The sequence below is a fragment of the Drosophila pseudoobscura genome, chromosome X (genome assembly GCF_009870125.1).
Source record: "Drosophila pseudoobscura strain MV-25-SWS-2005 chromosome X, UCI_Dpse_MV25, whole genome shotgun sequence".
NCBI classification, from domain to species: domain Eukaryota; kingdom Metazoa; phylum Arthropoda; class Insecta; order Diptera; family Drosophilidae; genus Drosophila; species Drosophila pseudoobscura.
Genome location: NC_046683.1, coordinates 14,501,628 through 14,516,968, shown reverse-complemented (window position 1 = coordinate 14,516,968; position 15,341 = coordinate 14,501,628). Strand labels below are relative to the sequence as shown.

The following is a 15,341-nucleotide window of genomic DNA, read 5'->3' as shown; positions in this document are numbered from 1 at the left end:
GATATTTCGCTTGTCCCCACTGACTGGAATTTTGACAATGGATGAATCAATTATAACTAGATGGAAACTAATTCTGTTCTTAGGCCGAAGAATATAACATGCATGCATACATACATATTGGCCATGTCAGTGTGTGTAATGTGCTGCTTTAGAAGAGTTGCATGTCCAGAGCGCCTTTATTGATATATCGACAGTTTTGATATCGGTAGTCGTACATTTTTGTTAGATATTTGATATTTTACTGAATTAATCATTCGATGTATCGAATCTACCATCGATATAGTTGGACACTCACCGCTAACATTTTGAGCACTTGTTATCCCGCTAAAATTGCACCGTCTTTCAAAAGAGTCTTCAAATTCGCCACACATTGGCTGTTGCGTCGTTTTGTGCTGTGAAAATAAGCTGCACCCATTAGAATTGCAGTTGCAAGCGAGTACTCGTGTTGCGCAGTAAAATGTTCAATGTGAATCCCATTTTCGCGGAGCCAGAAGCCAACGAGAATCTTTCGAACGTCAGAGACGACGACATTTTGCGCCAACGCTTTAGTCAGTGAGTATACAACAAATGTCGAAGAATTATGAGAATACCATTGTCTTGAAATAACACTCAAATTGCACATCAATGTTATTTGACACTTCAATGTTTTATATGGCCGCACGCTGCTTAGGTTCCAAGAGCAAAAGTTAGTGGAAAAATTCTGCCGCGAGACACATTTGCTGAAAATAGTCGAAGGGACCGTTGCATCATTCATCGAGGACTACAGACGCACACGCACACCCGAAAAACTGCTGACGCCATTGCTGCTGCGCCTCGACTTTATCTACGCTGATCTGTTGACGCATGCTCCATCGCTGTTGCCGCTCATAGTCGAAGAGCCCCTGCAGTTTGGCCTAGCCGTCAAGTATTCGGTGTACGGCCTAGTGCGGGACCAATTGAAGGTAGCCGGCCTCAAGCCAATCGACATTGGCCAATTGCACGCACAGTGGCGCGTCGTGGGGCTGCCCTATAGTCCCAATTTGCTGTTCGATCCGGCCGCGAATTCGCTACGCCTCGGCCTGTCCCTGGTCCAGGGCATCCTTTCGGCCTATACCCCAACTGAGACACAGGTGTAAGCGAAATCGGTGACAGTCGATTCCCCCCTCTCCCTCTTTCTCTCTCTCTCTCTTTCTTTCCTAAGCGATATTCTCTTCTTTCTTCATCCGCGTGTAGCCTCCAATCGACTTGGTACTGCGGCAGCGGGTGCATGCGCAACGCACTGCAGACCAGCGCCACAGATGGTATGTGCATCTTACCGCTTAGCTGCACGACACACACCTGCCACAACCCATGCCTCCCATAGTAATATCAACGTGCACCCCTCTCCCTTAGCGCCATTGTGCCCCAATTGCTCGCGGCCTATGAGTGAATACCAAAAATTGAGAGTAACAGAGACCTATCGCCTGCTAGCCATTCTGCCCAGCTCCTGCGTTCAGACGCCGCGCACCGTTGACCGTATCCATCGCCCTACCATAGTACGGCTTAGAGGTGAGTTCTCCGAGTAACCATTCCTTCTCTTAACACAACTGATACGATCCTATGCTTTGGTTTAGCCTATGCCTACACCTGCGACCTGAAGTTGGGAGCCAAATACCTAATCACTGGGCATTTTTCCGGATCTACGAATTACAGCTTTGAAGCATGTCATCTAAAAAGCGCCTAGGGGCACGCCGCCAGGGTACGGCTGCTGTCCCACTCAACAAATATTTCTGCAGCGACGAGGAGTCGGAAAATACCTCGAATCCGGTCGGTGCCGTTGGGTAAGTGTGTGATGCGCCTTTGACGATGAAAGGGTCTAGATTCCAACGAGTTTTCCCTTTACAGCACGATCACTGGATCAAACGGATTCAGTCACACCAGCAATGTTACCCCTATTCTAACCCCAACGTTTCAAGACAACGATCAAAAGCCATCAAACTCTACACCTGTGGTTGCCACTCTGCCAGCATTCGACTGGGACTCTGACGATATCGAAGGTTCTCCAAATAAAGCCGAACAGGCAGCGTCGCTAAAAGTGCAGACTGTTAAATACGCATCCGAAAATCCGCTTGAAATTGTTGGAGCCAAGACGAGGGCTCTTCTGGCTAAAGAGGATGCATATTGGCACGATCCGACGCTACCTTTAAAGCCCGACAAGCGCGAGTCGGTGGCCAAATGGCTAAGCTCGCTGCCCACAAAAATACAGAGCACACGGCAGCAGCTGGAGCAGCCTGAGGCTCTTGTTCAGGGCTGCGCTTTACTCGATCACTCGAATAATGCCGATGCCGATGCCTTTCAACTATCTGCTAGTGAACCCCAGGAAACAGCTGACAACAGGAATCATCGTCGTCTTGCCAGACAATTACGAAGCCAAGCCGAGCCCGAGGCCACATCCCAGCTAAGTGTGATGCCAGAGGAGCTGCCAACAACCACTGGCACTGCCATACACGATTGGGGAGTAGGACCACAGGCTCAGGAAGCAGTGGCCACTCAGCGTACCAGAATGAACTTCGTAAGTGATGTACTACAACCAATCTGAGGGACACATCTTATCATAAGCCTACCGATTTTAGGCCCGTCGTCCCCGACGCAAGATAGGCTCCATTGCGGCCAAGGATTTGGCTTATCTGAATACCAATCAGGGAGAGATGACGGAAATGGAAAATCCCATGCCTCAACCGTTCCCATACAACTATTATTGCAGTGTTCCAGCTCCGGCTCCATCGACTTATTCGGCTCCTGGTCCGAATCCGATTATATTATCGGCTATTCCATCCTATGCTCCCGAAGCATTGACTTCAGATCCAGGGCTATTGCCCATAGAAGTGCTTTTGGTGCCTGAACGGATTGATATTCCAGAGAATGTTTTAACATCCCAGGTAGTCTATCGCCCACAGACAGGCGAAATATTGGCACGAGAAGATCGACTGCCGCTGCAGCACCCTGCGCCCATGGAGAACTGCCACCCGATGGTGAGCCAGTCGGTTTTTCGGCTTGCCAGCCTCCCAATCACTGGGGTGGGAACTGGGACAGATCATGCTGTGGCTACTACTACACAGTTGGATGGTTGCGGACTGCCATCCTCTATATCAGGTCCCAGCCAGGAATTGCCATCCCTCAGTTCTTGGTACCACAAAGAATCGAACCCATCATATACATTCGCGTCCCAGGAGACAGAAGTGGTGTCTTTGTGCCAAAGTTCGGACATTTACCGTTGTCCCATCAGCTCTTTGTATCCAAACCAGGAACAAACTATTACTTCAATGCGCGACATGCTGCAGCAGGCTTTTATGGACAACAAACAAGCTATGGACAACCTCAAAACGGACCACCACCAGCATTCCAACCAAATCCTGGATACGGACAATGCCCAAACCCCCCGCAGCAATTCTACCCGTGCGCAGGGATGGGAGGAGGGATGGAACCTCAGTCAGGGGGATTTGGCCAGGGATATAATGCACAGTCGGCCGCTCCTCAATATGGACTTGGAGGACAACAACCAACAGGCAATGGTTGGAATTGATATTGAAATTGACAAAGAAGACCCAGACACACATGGCACAGTTCACAGTGCACTCAAGTCTCTCCCAACTGCGGCTCCTCCAGGACAATCGAGTTCTTCGACTGTGGCTCGCCATCAGCTCTTTAGCCGTCGGCCAGCCAATGAAGCCCACCCAAAGCCGGACCTCAACTTTGCGCCGTCGAGCGTGAAAAAATTGTATCAACTGATCTGCTCGCAGTACTCGGACTATGCCTTTATCTATGCCCTGAGCGCCCAGCTTAGCCAGGAGTGCGTACCCATGGACTGTTACGTCTACTTGAAGATGGTCCTGCTGGCCAGCATTGCGTCCATCGAGCCGGACGAGTTGCGGTCCCCCATCTCGCTGTGCATCATTGCCACCGACGGCACCATGGCCAATCGTCTGATGTCCAGTGTGGGTCAGTTGGCGCCACGTTTCCTGGGCCCTCACGAGGGCGGTCTGCAGGCCACGTACTCGGCACTGCCCGTGCGCTACAATTGGGTGGTGGCCAGTCCCCTGCTGATGGCCCAACAGGGCGTTTACTATGTCGGTGATTGGACGCGTCTGTCCCGCGAGCATGGCGAACAGCTGGAGAAGGCTATCGAGAACGGAGCGGTGCCCGTGCCGCAGACGCAGGGCGAGCAGCCACTGGAAGCCGCCATTTGGACGCACTGGCAACCGGAGAATGCCAACAATCAGACAGTGGCCTTTGCCAAACTGTGCCCGTACGCTTCCTACCATAGAATCAATAATTCAATGATTGACGCTCTTTCTTTTTAGTATCTTTGGCCTGCCCATTTACATGGGGGAGCAGGTGAGCGACAGCCTGTGGGGTTTTCTGCTCCAGCTGCACAGCGAGGACGGCCAGAAGACGGAGCAGGATGGACTGAACGTACCTGAAGAGGATTTGCGCATGCTTCTCGGCTTGCTGCACAAGCGGAAGGTGGTCTTTGGGGATGCGGCCCAATGCTTGCTGCAAAAATACTATGTGATCTCACGCAAGCAGCGACCAAGTGAGCGGATCTATCTATCCTCTTCTAATTGATGGATTACTACCATACCTAATATACCTGTCACCCTCTCTCTTGTTCTTTGCCACAGCTGTATTCTCTAGCAAGACGTATATTGTGCTGAAACAGTTCGCCGAGTCGTTTGCCAAGCTGGCGATGCGGTTGGAAGTCCTCGAAGCGGATGTGATTGTAGCCATTTTTCACTGCGAGCACCTTGTGCAGAAAATATTTGGTGCCCAAGAGATGCCCGCACCATCGGTGGAGACATTCAGTGTGATTTCCCACATTGATCCGTACATGGATGAGTTCACACGCTGGCTGTTGAACTACCTCGATCGATATGGCGAGGAACAGCTGGGCATTCAAGTCAAGCGCCGCAGTACCGGCAGCTGGGGCGAAATGGAATAACGCAACACTCAATTAACTATAAGTTTTCTATTTTTTGGTGTTTTTGTTTGTTTTTTTTTGTAACTCGTAAGGCGCTCAAAGCAAACAAACAACTGCGGTGTGGTCTTACGCTTATTAACCAGTTGTGATTCATCACCATGTCGTTGGTGGCTCTCAGTGGTACATTACCTTATTACCTTTAGAAAAGGTACGAGAAATGTAGCCAGGCAAAAGATATGCCATGCCACTAACCGTTTTACTTTCATACATCTATTATTACAAATATTCAAACAAACCAAAAATGTCATCACCAAATAGGCAGAAATAGATATAACAATAAATGTTTGGACAATCCATTCATGTTTGGAGTTTACCTCAGTTTAGATCACAAAAATATTTTCCAAAAATATACGAACGAAAATTTGAAAATGAAGCCAGCTGCCAGGTTCGGAACCCCACCCAAAGCTCAGGCTTTGGTCCAGTTGGAGAACGGCCCGTTCTACAAGACAATCTATGACTTTTTGAACCAGCTATCGATGGCGTCGGACCTGGGCTCGCTCATCGGCTGCATAGTGCTCTTCCTGATCATGTGGTATATTATAACTTGGTTGTTGCGGCTGGTGCTCTCCCTGTTCTGCGCGGCCGTCATTGTGGTCCTTGTCGTGGGCATTATTCGCTCTGAAGTCGCCTCCAAAGATGTGGTACTTATGCTATACCAAGTGATATTGGTGATTGCTAAAATGATTGGAGGCATCTTGGTCTATGCTTTGAGGAAATGTTCCAATTAATCCCGATTACATTACATATTTATGGAAAATATTTAATTAATTAATTTATAAATTGTGCAACATTGTGTTGTGGGGGAATGAATCTTTGTTGTCTTTGAATTGTACTACTCCCAAGGGTTCCGTTCTGTGGTCAGCCTTCCGCATTGGTTTGAGGGACTTTTTTGGCTATAAGTATTGAAGTTCCCCAGTGAAATTTCTAAATATATGGTCGAAGTGGAAAAAGCCGTGTAATAACAATAATAGTCCCACAATACATATCATCAAAGGGATTATTTATGGATAAATGGATCCACCAATACCTATAAGAAAAACTAAGGAAAGATGAAAGTATTCAGCGAAACAGGAGTTAGTTAAGAAGTAACTCATCAAGTTATAGTCAAGAATTGATTGATGTTTGCATATTAAGTAGAAGTACAATACTATTCTTTTGTTTTTTTCTTTAATGGGTATAATTCCTTGTGGAATACATGCAAATTTATATATTTTTTGATTGATAGTTCATCGTTGCCCGTTTGCTGTTTTTACTCCCTCTTTGGTTTGTAGATTTATTATTGGTCCACGTGTTACTAGCAGTTTTTCTTTCGGGACGATATGTTTAGAGGTCACGTCCATGATATTTATCATTAAACGGCATATTGTAGGCAAGATGACGGAGACAAGCCCAGTGAAACACATATACGCGATTCGGATGTACCGGGCAACGGACAATGGAATACGGCACCCCCAGCGGATACGGCCCCTGCTGCTGATACGGATCCTGCTGCGGCAACGGAGCCTGCTGCAGCGGCAACAGAGCCTGCTGCTGCGGCTCCTCCTGCGGCTGCTCCTGCTGCTCCTCCTGCTGCTGCTCCTGCGGCTGCTCCTGCTGCTGCTCCTGCTGCTGCTCCTGCGGCTGCTCCTGCTGCTGCTCCTGCTGCTGAGACTCTGCCTCCGCCATTATTCCTGTGGCGGCAGCAGCGCTGCTGGCCTGCATGTCGTAATCCATTGCGCTGACCTGCACTCCAGTAACTGGAGCGGCAGGCAGGGACACGGATTCATTCGAATCGTCGCGGCGGCTGCGCTTAAGGCTCATCTCGTTATCCTTGTCATCGGCTGGATCATTCCCGTTGCTACGCTTTGAGCAGCTTGGCTCAGGCCCGTCATCAATATCCATGGATGCTGCTAGATTACTACGACCTGCAACGAAATAGACTCAGTATTTGGTTTCCAGACTTCGAAAGCGTAATTCCCGTGACCTTTTCGTGAAAATGGGAAGTTTTCTTCCTTTTTATCTGATTGATTTAATTATTAACTTTCGGATTATTTAATTAATAATTAATTTCAAATAAACCATGGAGCACTCGTCCATAAACGTCGAAGGAATGTGTATTTCTGACCGACAAGAGGTTAGCAGAATTTTTCAAGCTGACTGCGCACTTGTGAGCAGAGGTGCAGATGTATGTATGTATGTATGTGTGGTTTTGGCAATACTAGAACATTCTAGAAAATTCTGGAACTTAATTTGCCATTCGCCATTTCCGGTTGATACGTTCGCATTGCAACCCTGCGCCATTTGCAGAGCTTACTGTCAAGTAGAAGCAAAACCGTGATAGTTTCAAGCCAATCAATTAATCAGCAAGTACCCAAAGAATTTATGTATCTAAGCTATTCATCAGCTTTATTTTTCCATTTTTCCATAAACATACATACATATGTACATACAAGCAGCCTGTATTGGATGACATTATCATCTCTACTTCCTGTCGATGCATGCTCCTGGCAACTCTGCTTTTCCTGGAACTTGCTGTCAAGTAGTAGAACATTAACAGTCTCGAACATTCTGTGCCAACGCATTAAACAGTCAGCATACGAAAAATTTGTAAAAATTGTTAAATTGAACAAACGATACATATATCGTCGTGAAAAAAACCAGAGAAGTTTTCGCGGCATACACTGCAAAAATACAAGTGCTAGCAAAGTCTAGGGAAAATATTCGGCTGAAAATAATACTTGCCGCGGCAACTGAACTGTGCATCCGTTTTTTTTCGTGCAACATTCGTAAGGCGAGCCTGGTGAGCTTCAAATTGTGTTGTTCTGCGTCGGTCCGGTGACGGAGACGCCATCGCTGTTTCCGCTGATTGTCGCCGCGCCTGCGCCTGCGGCCTTCTAGCCTTCTAGCGGCCCGTGAGTCAGGGGTAACGCCTGCCTGCCTTACGTGCATCTGGACGGTTTGTTGTTTGTTCTTTTTTTGTTTGAATATTTTGTTGAACTACTTCCAGCCATGCCTCCTAAAAAGAACCCAGGCGCACGGCGCCGTGGTACAACTTTGTCACTGAACGAGTTCTTGCGCGACGATGACAATTCAAATCCGACAGATCCGACCCCTGACCCGAATCCGTGAGTGTGTTCTTCGATCCATTGCTTGGGCGTAGATTTAAATGAGTTTTTCTTGAACAGGCCGATGGCGACTAATGGATCCAGTCGCTCTCGTAATCGTCAGCCACCCAATCGATCTCGCAAGAATGCCCGTCAAAATGGCGAAATGCTTTCACCCTCTGCAGTTGGATCCAATCCCTCAAATCCAGTCAATCCGACCGATACCAAGCCGTGAGAGTGTCCTTAGATTCTTCTGTAGGCTGTAGATTTAATGAAGTTTTTCTTGTACAGGCCGATGGCGACTAATGGATCCAATCGCTCTCGTAACCGTCAGCCACCCAATCGATCTCGCAAGAATGCCCGTCAAAATGGCGAAATGCTTTCACCCTCTGCAGTTGGATCCAATCGCTCAGATCCAGTCAATCCGACCGATACCAAGCCGTGAGAGTGTCCTTAGATTCTTCTGTTGGCTGTAGATTTAATGAAGTTTTTCTTGTACAGGCCGATGGCGACTTATGGATCCAATCGCTCTCGTAATAGTGCTCATCAATATAACGATCAGACATCCAAAGCTGCAGTTGGATCCAATCGTTCTGGTAATAAATCCCGTCGAAATGGCGACAGGCCGTTCGCCTCCAATCGTTCTGGTAATAAATCCCGTCGAAATGGCGACAGGCCATCCGCTTCTGCAGTTGGATCCAATCGTTCTCATCGGGAGTCAAATCCACCAAAACCGACAAATTATAATCCGTGAGTGTGTCCTTAGATCCCCCCCCCCCCTCAGGCTGTAGATTGAATGGTGTCTTTCATTTTCCAGTCAGTGCCATCAATTCGGCGGTCCGGCTGGGTCCAATTGTCCTGATAATGGAACCCTCCAAAATTACGAGAATCCATATACCGCCGATCTTGGATACAATCAGCCATTCCGCCCTGGCGTAAAATTCCATCAGCTATTTGGTTATAAAATCGCTACAATTCCCGATCAGGAGCTATATTCACCATCGCTCATCGGCTGCATAGTGCTCTTCCTGATCATGTGGTATATTATAACTTGGTTGTTGCGGCTGGTGCTCTCCCTGTTCTGCGCGGCCGTCATTGTGGTCCTTGTCGTGGGCATTATTCGCTCTGAAGTCGCCTCCAAAGATGTGGTACTTATGCTATACCAAGTGATATTGGTGATTGCTAAAATGATTGGAGGCATCTTGGTCTATGCTTTGAGGAAATGTTCCAATTAATCCCGATTACATTACATATTTATGGAAAATATTTAATTAATTAATTTATAAATTGTGCAACATTGTGTTGTGGGGGAATGAATCTTTGTTGTCTTTGAATTGTACTACTCCCAAGGGTTCCGTTCTGTGGTCAGCCTTCCGCATTGGTTTGAGGGACTTTTTTGGCTATAAGTATTGAAGTTCCCCAGTGAAATTTCTAAATATATGGTCGAAGTGGAAAAAGCCGTGTAATAACAATAATAGTCCCACAATACATATCATCAAAGGGATTATTTATGGATAAATGGATCCACCAATACCTATAAGAAAAACTAAGGAAAGATGAAAGTATTCAGCGAAACAGGAGTTAACTCATCAAGTTATAGTCAAGAATTGATTGATGTTTGCATATTAAGTAGAGGTACAATACAATAATACAAGAATAGTAATTCTTTTGTTTTTTTCTTTAATGGGTATAATTCCTTGTGGAATACATGCAAATTTATATATTTTTTGATTGATAGTTCATCGTTGCCCGTTTGCTGTTTTTACTCCCTCTTTGGTTTGTAGATTTATTATTGGTCCACGTGTTACTAGCAGTTTTTCTTTCGGGACGATATGTTTAGAGGTCACGTCCATGATATTTATCATTAAACGGCATATTGTAGGCAAGATGACGGAGACAAGCCCAGTGAAACACATATACGCGATTCGGATGTACCGGGCAACGGACAATGGAATACGGCACCCCCAGCGGATACGGCCCCTGCTGCTGATACGGATCCTGCTGCGGCAACGGAGCCTGCTGCAGCGGCAACAGAGCCTGCTGCTGCGGCTCCTCCTGCGGCTGCTCCTGCTGCTCCTCCTGCTGCTGCTCCTGCGGCTGCTCCTGCTGCTGCTCCTGCTGCTGCTCCTGCGGCTGCTCCTGCTGCTGCTCCTGCTGCTGAGACTCTGCCTCCGCCATTATTCCTGTGGCGGCAGCAGCGCTGCTGGCCTGCATGTCGTAATCCATTGCGCTGACCTGCACTCCAGTAACTGGAGCGGCAGGCAGGGACACGGATTCATTCGAATCGTCGCGGCGGCTGCGCTTAAGGCTCATCTCGTTATCCTTGTCATCGGCTGGATCATTCCCGTTGCTACGCTTTGAGCAGCTTGGCTCAGGCCCGTCATCAATATCCATGGATGCTGCTAGATTACTACGACCTGCAACGAAATAGACTCAGTATTTTGTTTCCAGACTTCGAAAGCGTAATTCTCGTGACCTGTTCGTGAAAATGGGAAGTTTTCTTCCTTTTGATCTGATTGATTTAATTATTAACTTTCGGATTATTTAATTAATAATTAATTTCAAATAAACCATGGAGCACACGTCCAAGAACGTCGAAGGAATGTGTATGTATGTGTGGTTTTGGCAATACTAGAACATTCTAGAACATTCTGGAACTTAATTTGCCATTCGCCATTTCCGCCATTTCCGCCATTTCCGGTCGATACGTTCGCATTGCAACCCTGCGCCATTTGCAGAGCTTACTGTCAAGTAGAAGCAAAACCGTGATAGTTTCAAGCCAATCAATTAATCAGCAAGTACCCAAAGAATTTATCTAAGCTATTCATCAGCTTTATTTTTCCATTTTTCCATAAACATACATACATACATACAAGCAGCCTGTATTGGATGACAATTGACATTATCATCTCTACTTCCTGTCGATGCATGCTCCTGGCAACTCTGCTTTTCCTGGAACTTGCTGTCAAGTAGTAGAACATTAACAGTCTCGAACATTCTGTGCCAACGCATTAAACAGTCAGCATACGAAAAATTTGTAAAAATTGTTAAATTGAACAAACGATACATATATCGTCGTGAAAAAAACCAGAGAAGTTTTCGCGGCATACACTGCAAAAATACAAGTGCTAGCAAAGTCTAGGGAAAATATTCGGCTGAAAATAATACTTGCCGCGGCAACTGAACTGTGCATCCGTTTTTTTTCGTGCAACATTCGTAAGGCGAGCCTGGTGAGCTTCAAATTGTGTTGTTCTGCGTCGGTCCGGTGACGGAGACGCCATCGCTGTTTCCGCTGATTGTCGCCGCGCCTGCGCCTGCGGCCTTCTAGCCTTCTAGCGGCCCGTGAGTCAGGGGTAACGCCTGCCTGCCTTACGTGCATCTGGACGGTTTGTTGTTTGTTCTTTTTTTGTTTGAATATTTTGTTGAACTACTTCCAGCCATGCCTCCTAAAAAGAACCCAGGCGCACGGCGCCGTGGTACAACTTTGTCACTGAACGAGTTCTTGCGCGACGATGACAATTCAAATCCGACAGATCCGACCCCTGACCCGAATCCGTGAGTGTGTTCTTCGATCCATTGCTTGGGCGTAGATTTAAATGAGTTTTTCTTGTACAGGCCGATGGCGACTAATGGATCCAGTCGCTCTCGTAATCGTCAGCCACCCAATCGATCTCGCAAGAATGCCCGTCAAAATGGCGAAATGCTTTCACCCTCTGCAGTTGGATCCAATCCCTCAAATCCAGTTAATCCGACCGATACCAAGCCGTGAGTGTCCTTAGATTCTTCTGTAGGCTGTAGATTTAATGAAGTTTTTCTTGTACAGACCGATGGCGACTAATGGATCCAATCGCTCTCGTAATCGTCAGCCACCCAATCGATCTCGCAAGAATGCCCGTCAAAATGGCGAAATGCTTTCACCCTCTGCAGTTGGATCCAATCGCTCAGATCCAGTCAATCCGACCGATACCAAGCCGTGAGAGTGTCCTTAGATTCTTCTGTTGGCTGTAGATTTAATGAAGTTTTTCTTGTACAGGCCGATGGCGACTTATGGATCCAATCGCTCTCGTAATAGTGCTCATCAATATAACGATCAGACATCCAAAGCTGCAGTTGGATCCAATCGTTCTGGTAATAAATCCCGTCGAAATGGCGACAGGCCGTTCGCCTCCAATCGTTCTGGTAATAAATCCCGTCGAAATGGCGGCAGGCCATCCGCTTCTGCAGTTGGATCCAATCGTTCTCATCGGGAGTCAAATCCACCAAAACCGACAAATACCAATCCGTGAGTGTGTCCTTAGATCCCCCCCCCCCCCTCAGGCTGTAGATTGAATGGTGTCTTTCATTTTCCAGTCAGTGCCATCAATTCGGCGGTCCGGCTGGGTCCAATTGTCCTGATAATGGAACCCTCCAAAATTACGAGAATCCATATACCGCCGATCTTGGATACAATCAGCCATTCCGCCCTGGCGTAAAATTCCATCAGCTATTTGGTTATAAAATCGCTACAATTCCCGATCAGGAGCTATATTCACCAACACCAGAACCGACAGATACCGATCCGTGAGTGTGTCCTTAGATCCATCCCTTGGGCTGTAGATTTAAATTGGTTTTTCTTTTTTTTAAAGGCCGATGGCGGCTAATGGAGCCAGTTTCCCCAGTACTAATACCCCTCAAAATGACGATCCTCCAGACACGTCTGCAGATGGAACCTCTTATATAAATTGTCATCAAAATGATGGCGGGCCTGCAACTGCAGCGGCTGCCAATAGACAAGATTTGACTGGAGCAGCACCCTGCGTCTGGGTATCCCCCAATAGTCCTCTATGTCTTTATCAAGGAGGCGCTCTCGTGGGCACTACAAGCATCGGGCAGTATTTTGGTCTGGAAGGCACTCCAGAAACGTGGAATCTGGCAGCACCGTTATCCCTTCAAGCTTCCAGTGTAGACTCATCCCCGAATCTGGTGATGGGGCAGGCTGTTGCGGGTCCATCCCAGAATCCGGTGATGGGGCAGACTTTTGTGGACCCATTGATCCGACCAACTGCACGTACACGCCCCCGGAAAAGGGGCGGCAGACGCAAGAAGACGGCCTTTGTGCAGCTAGAATATATGGTCGATTCGATGCACCGGCAAGATCCGTATAGTGGGAATTTGCCGCCACAATGCTATTACGTCAAACGGGATTCATATAACGGGCATTCGCAGCCGTACCAAGCTGCATTAGAACAGCAATACATTAACGAGTCACTGTCATATAATAGACCCAATTGTGGAGTCCAGCATCAGTCATATAATAGAACCAATTGTGGCCCCATTGGAATCGCAGATCAGCAACAAATTACAACCATGTATCACCGTGGGCGCCAGCAGATAATCAACACTCAGAATCGGAATGGTCGCACCCAACGGTACGGGAATCAAAAGCAGGTGGCCACACAACCGAGTGTCCTGACCGGAAGGATGCATCCGATGGAACAACCTCTGCCACCAGAGTTCTATCGCTGGGATACGACAAAGATCAGCGTAAGTGATGCATACCCCATTGGGTTGTTTGTCCAGTTCCACTCCTTTTGCACTTCTGCATTCTACCATTAACAGATGCGACGCCGTTACCAGCGCTTAAGACGCACAGTCATGCGTCATATGCCATCCGGGACCGTGGGAATCGGGAATGCATACCCGGTGGTGGAACCACCACTGGAAACTCTATGTTGCAACTGTAAATTTCCAGACCAAAACCCTATTTCGCAGACGACCACGGATTCGGTTTCGTGCCCAAATCCGGCTAGCTTTCTGGCTGTTCCGTTTGATCAATACGATGGTGAAACGGGAAGGTTCATAAAAATGGCCGTGCAAATTCTTATACCACCTGGTCGAATCGATATTCCAGAGCACATATCAACATCGATGGTGATCTATAATCCGGAGACGGGGACGATAGCCGCCCGTTTGGACTCGGAGCCGGTGCCGGCCGCATTGGAGAACAATAATTACAATGTGTCCCAGTCGGTTTTTCGGATGGCCAGCCTCCCGAGCACGGGGGTGGGAACGGATCGGGCTGGGGCTGGTTCAACTTTATCGGCACGGTGCAGCCTACCATCATCCAGATGTGGCCACGAACGGGATTGGCGCTTCCTCAGTTCCTGGTGCCACACACCGATGGGAATTTCATTCCATACTGTCCAATTCCAGGCGAGACGACCTCCTTTCAGCCAGCACCCGGCTCGGAGTCTGCTACAGATCCAAATCAACGATATTACGCAAAACCCGGCACCGGATTCTACAAACCTCAGTCGTCAGAAGGGATTGATAAATACCCCATACCGATCTCTCCTACACAAGAACGAGAAGTTTCCGTTGACCCGAGGGTCATCTGCACCGATTTTGAATTCATTTGCAAGGAAATTACTCCAAGTCCAACGGCAGAAGCAGGAGATGGTACTCCAGATGTCATTTCTGCGCTGCTCAATTCACGGCTCAATTCAAACGTTCCAGAATACATTCCACGGCGGTTTACCGCACAATCCCAATACCAGCCTCAAGCTGGTCACTATGGATCTGGAGGATACCAAAACTACCAATCAAGACCAGGTCAAGGTCAAGGACAAGGTCAAGGACATATCCCTCGTCGACGTCAAAGAAGATCAAGGCGTTCTGCGTATCACAACTAAGTCATTCCCAATTTTGTCAACTGATTCTCAAGGACCATTGCCCACCGACCCCACCGACCCCACCTCGACACTGCCAACATACACCCAATACTCTTACTCTTACACTTACACTTACTCTTACACTTACACTTACACTTACACTTACTCTTGCTCTAGCTTAATCGATGTTCTCGGCATTGCGGCACCAGCGGAGAGAAGCCTGATCTCACACGTAAGCGGATCCGTATATAAGCCTCTCAACTGATTAATTATCTTCCTGCAGATGTCTACGCAGAAACATATTTGCGCTAATCAGTTCGACGAGTCATTTGCGAAGCTGGCCATGCGTCTGGAAGTATTTTAATATGATTTTAGTCTTTCTACAATAACATTCACAATCACTGTCACACTTCAAATTAATATCATATCATGCAATTGTTAAAATTTTATATGCACAGGCATATCTCTTGAGTTCACCCACGAATTGTTACACACGCTTACTAGCTTTAATATAATATTGTAATATTAATCAATAAAGAAAGGGCTTCGAACTCACTTGTCCATGCTTTCGAATACAAATTAAACCTTCATAATTAATGAAAATAGTCCAAA

At 47.3% G+C, this 15,341-nt stretch overlaps 4 protein-coding genes across 11 annotated transcripts; 2 read left to right on the top strand and 2 right to left on the bottom strand.

The window, feature by feature from the left end:
• Positions 1-251: 251 nt before the first annotated feature.
• On the top strand, positions 252-5,806 carry mei-218 (meiotic 218). Of its 3 annotated transcripts, XM_001354700.4 has the most exons (7): positions 252-552; positions 1,372-1,527; positions 1,593-1,799; positions 1,864-2,530; positions 2,592-4,264; positions 4,320-4,552; positions 4,641-5,806. In XM_001354700.4, the coding sequence occupies exons 3-7, from the start codon at positions 1,681-1,683 to the stop codon at positions 4,955-4,957; spliced, it is 3,009 nt and encodes a 1,002-aa protein (XP_001354736.3). In that variant the 5' UTR covers positions 252-552; positions 1,372-1,527; positions 1,593-1,680; the 3' UTR covers positions 4,958-5,806. The 3 variants fall into 3 exon arrangements, 1 of the variants encoding a protein (XP_001354736.3); XR_004470392.1 differs by lacking the exons at positions 2,592-4,264; positions 4,320-4,552; positions 4,641-5,806 and adding exons at positions 671-1,111; positions 1,213-1,280 and having other exon boundaries at positions 1,864-2,005; XR_004470393.1 differs by lacking the exons at positions 1,864-2,530; positions 2,592-4,264; positions 4,320-4,552; positions 4,641-5,806 and adding exons at positions 671-941; positions 1,213-1,280 and having other exon boundaries at positions 1,593-1,716.
• A 340-nt stretch (positions 5,807-6,146) lies between these two features.
• LOC6901369 (putative uncharacterized protein DDB_G0268364) lies at positions 6,147-7,153 on the bottom strand. Its single transcript, XM_015186136.2, has 2 exons — positions 6,960-7,153; positions 6,147-6,900 (listed from the first exon to the last, which is right to left on the bottom strand). The coding sequence occupies exon 2, from the start codon at positions 6,875-6,877 to the stop codon at positions 6,320-6,322; it is 558 nt and encodes a 185-aa protein (XP_015041622.2). The 5' UTR covers positions 6,878-6,900; positions 6,960-7,153; the 3' UTR covers positions 6,147-6,319.
• Positions 7,154-7,481: 328 nt separating this feature from the next.
• Positions 7,482-15,284, top strand: LOC6901371 (uncharacterized). Of its 6 annotated transcripts, none has more exons than XM_033384128.1 (11): positions 7,485-7,775; positions 7,983-8,100; positions 8,161-8,310; positions 8,371-8,520; positions 11,695-11,844; positions 11,903-12,052; positions 12,113-12,361; positions 12,430-12,639; positions 12,705-13,602; positions 13,678-14,961; positions 15,025-15,284. In XM_033384128.1, exons 2-11 carry the CDS (start codon positions 7,985-7,987, stop codon positions 15,091-15,093), a joined length of 3,426 nt encoding a protein of 1,141 aa, XP_033240019.1. In that variant the 5' UTR covers positions 7,485-7,775; positions 7,983-7,984; the 3' UTR covers positions 15,094-15,284. The 6 variants fall into 6 exon arrangements, with proteins under 6 accessions (XP_033240020.1, XP_033240019.1, XP_033240018.1 ...); XM_033384127.1 differs by having other exon boundaries at positions 7,485-7,931; positions 15,013-15,284; XM_033384126.1 differs by having other exon boundaries at positions 7,486-7,775; positions 15,013-15,284.
• Positions 9,743-10,710, bottom strand: LOC26533360 (putative uncharacterized protein DDB_G0268364). The gene is made up of 2 exons (XM_015186141.2): positions 10,556-10,710; positions 9,743-10,496 (listed from the first exon to the last, which is right to left on the bottom strand). Exon 2 carries the CDS (start codon positions 10,471-10,473, stop codon positions 9,916-9,918), a length of 558 nt encoding a protein of 185 aa, XP_015041627.2. The 5' UTR covers positions 10,474-10,496; positions 10,556-10,710; the 3' UTR covers positions 9,743-9,915.
• Positions 15,285-15,341: the final 57 nt, after the last annotated feature.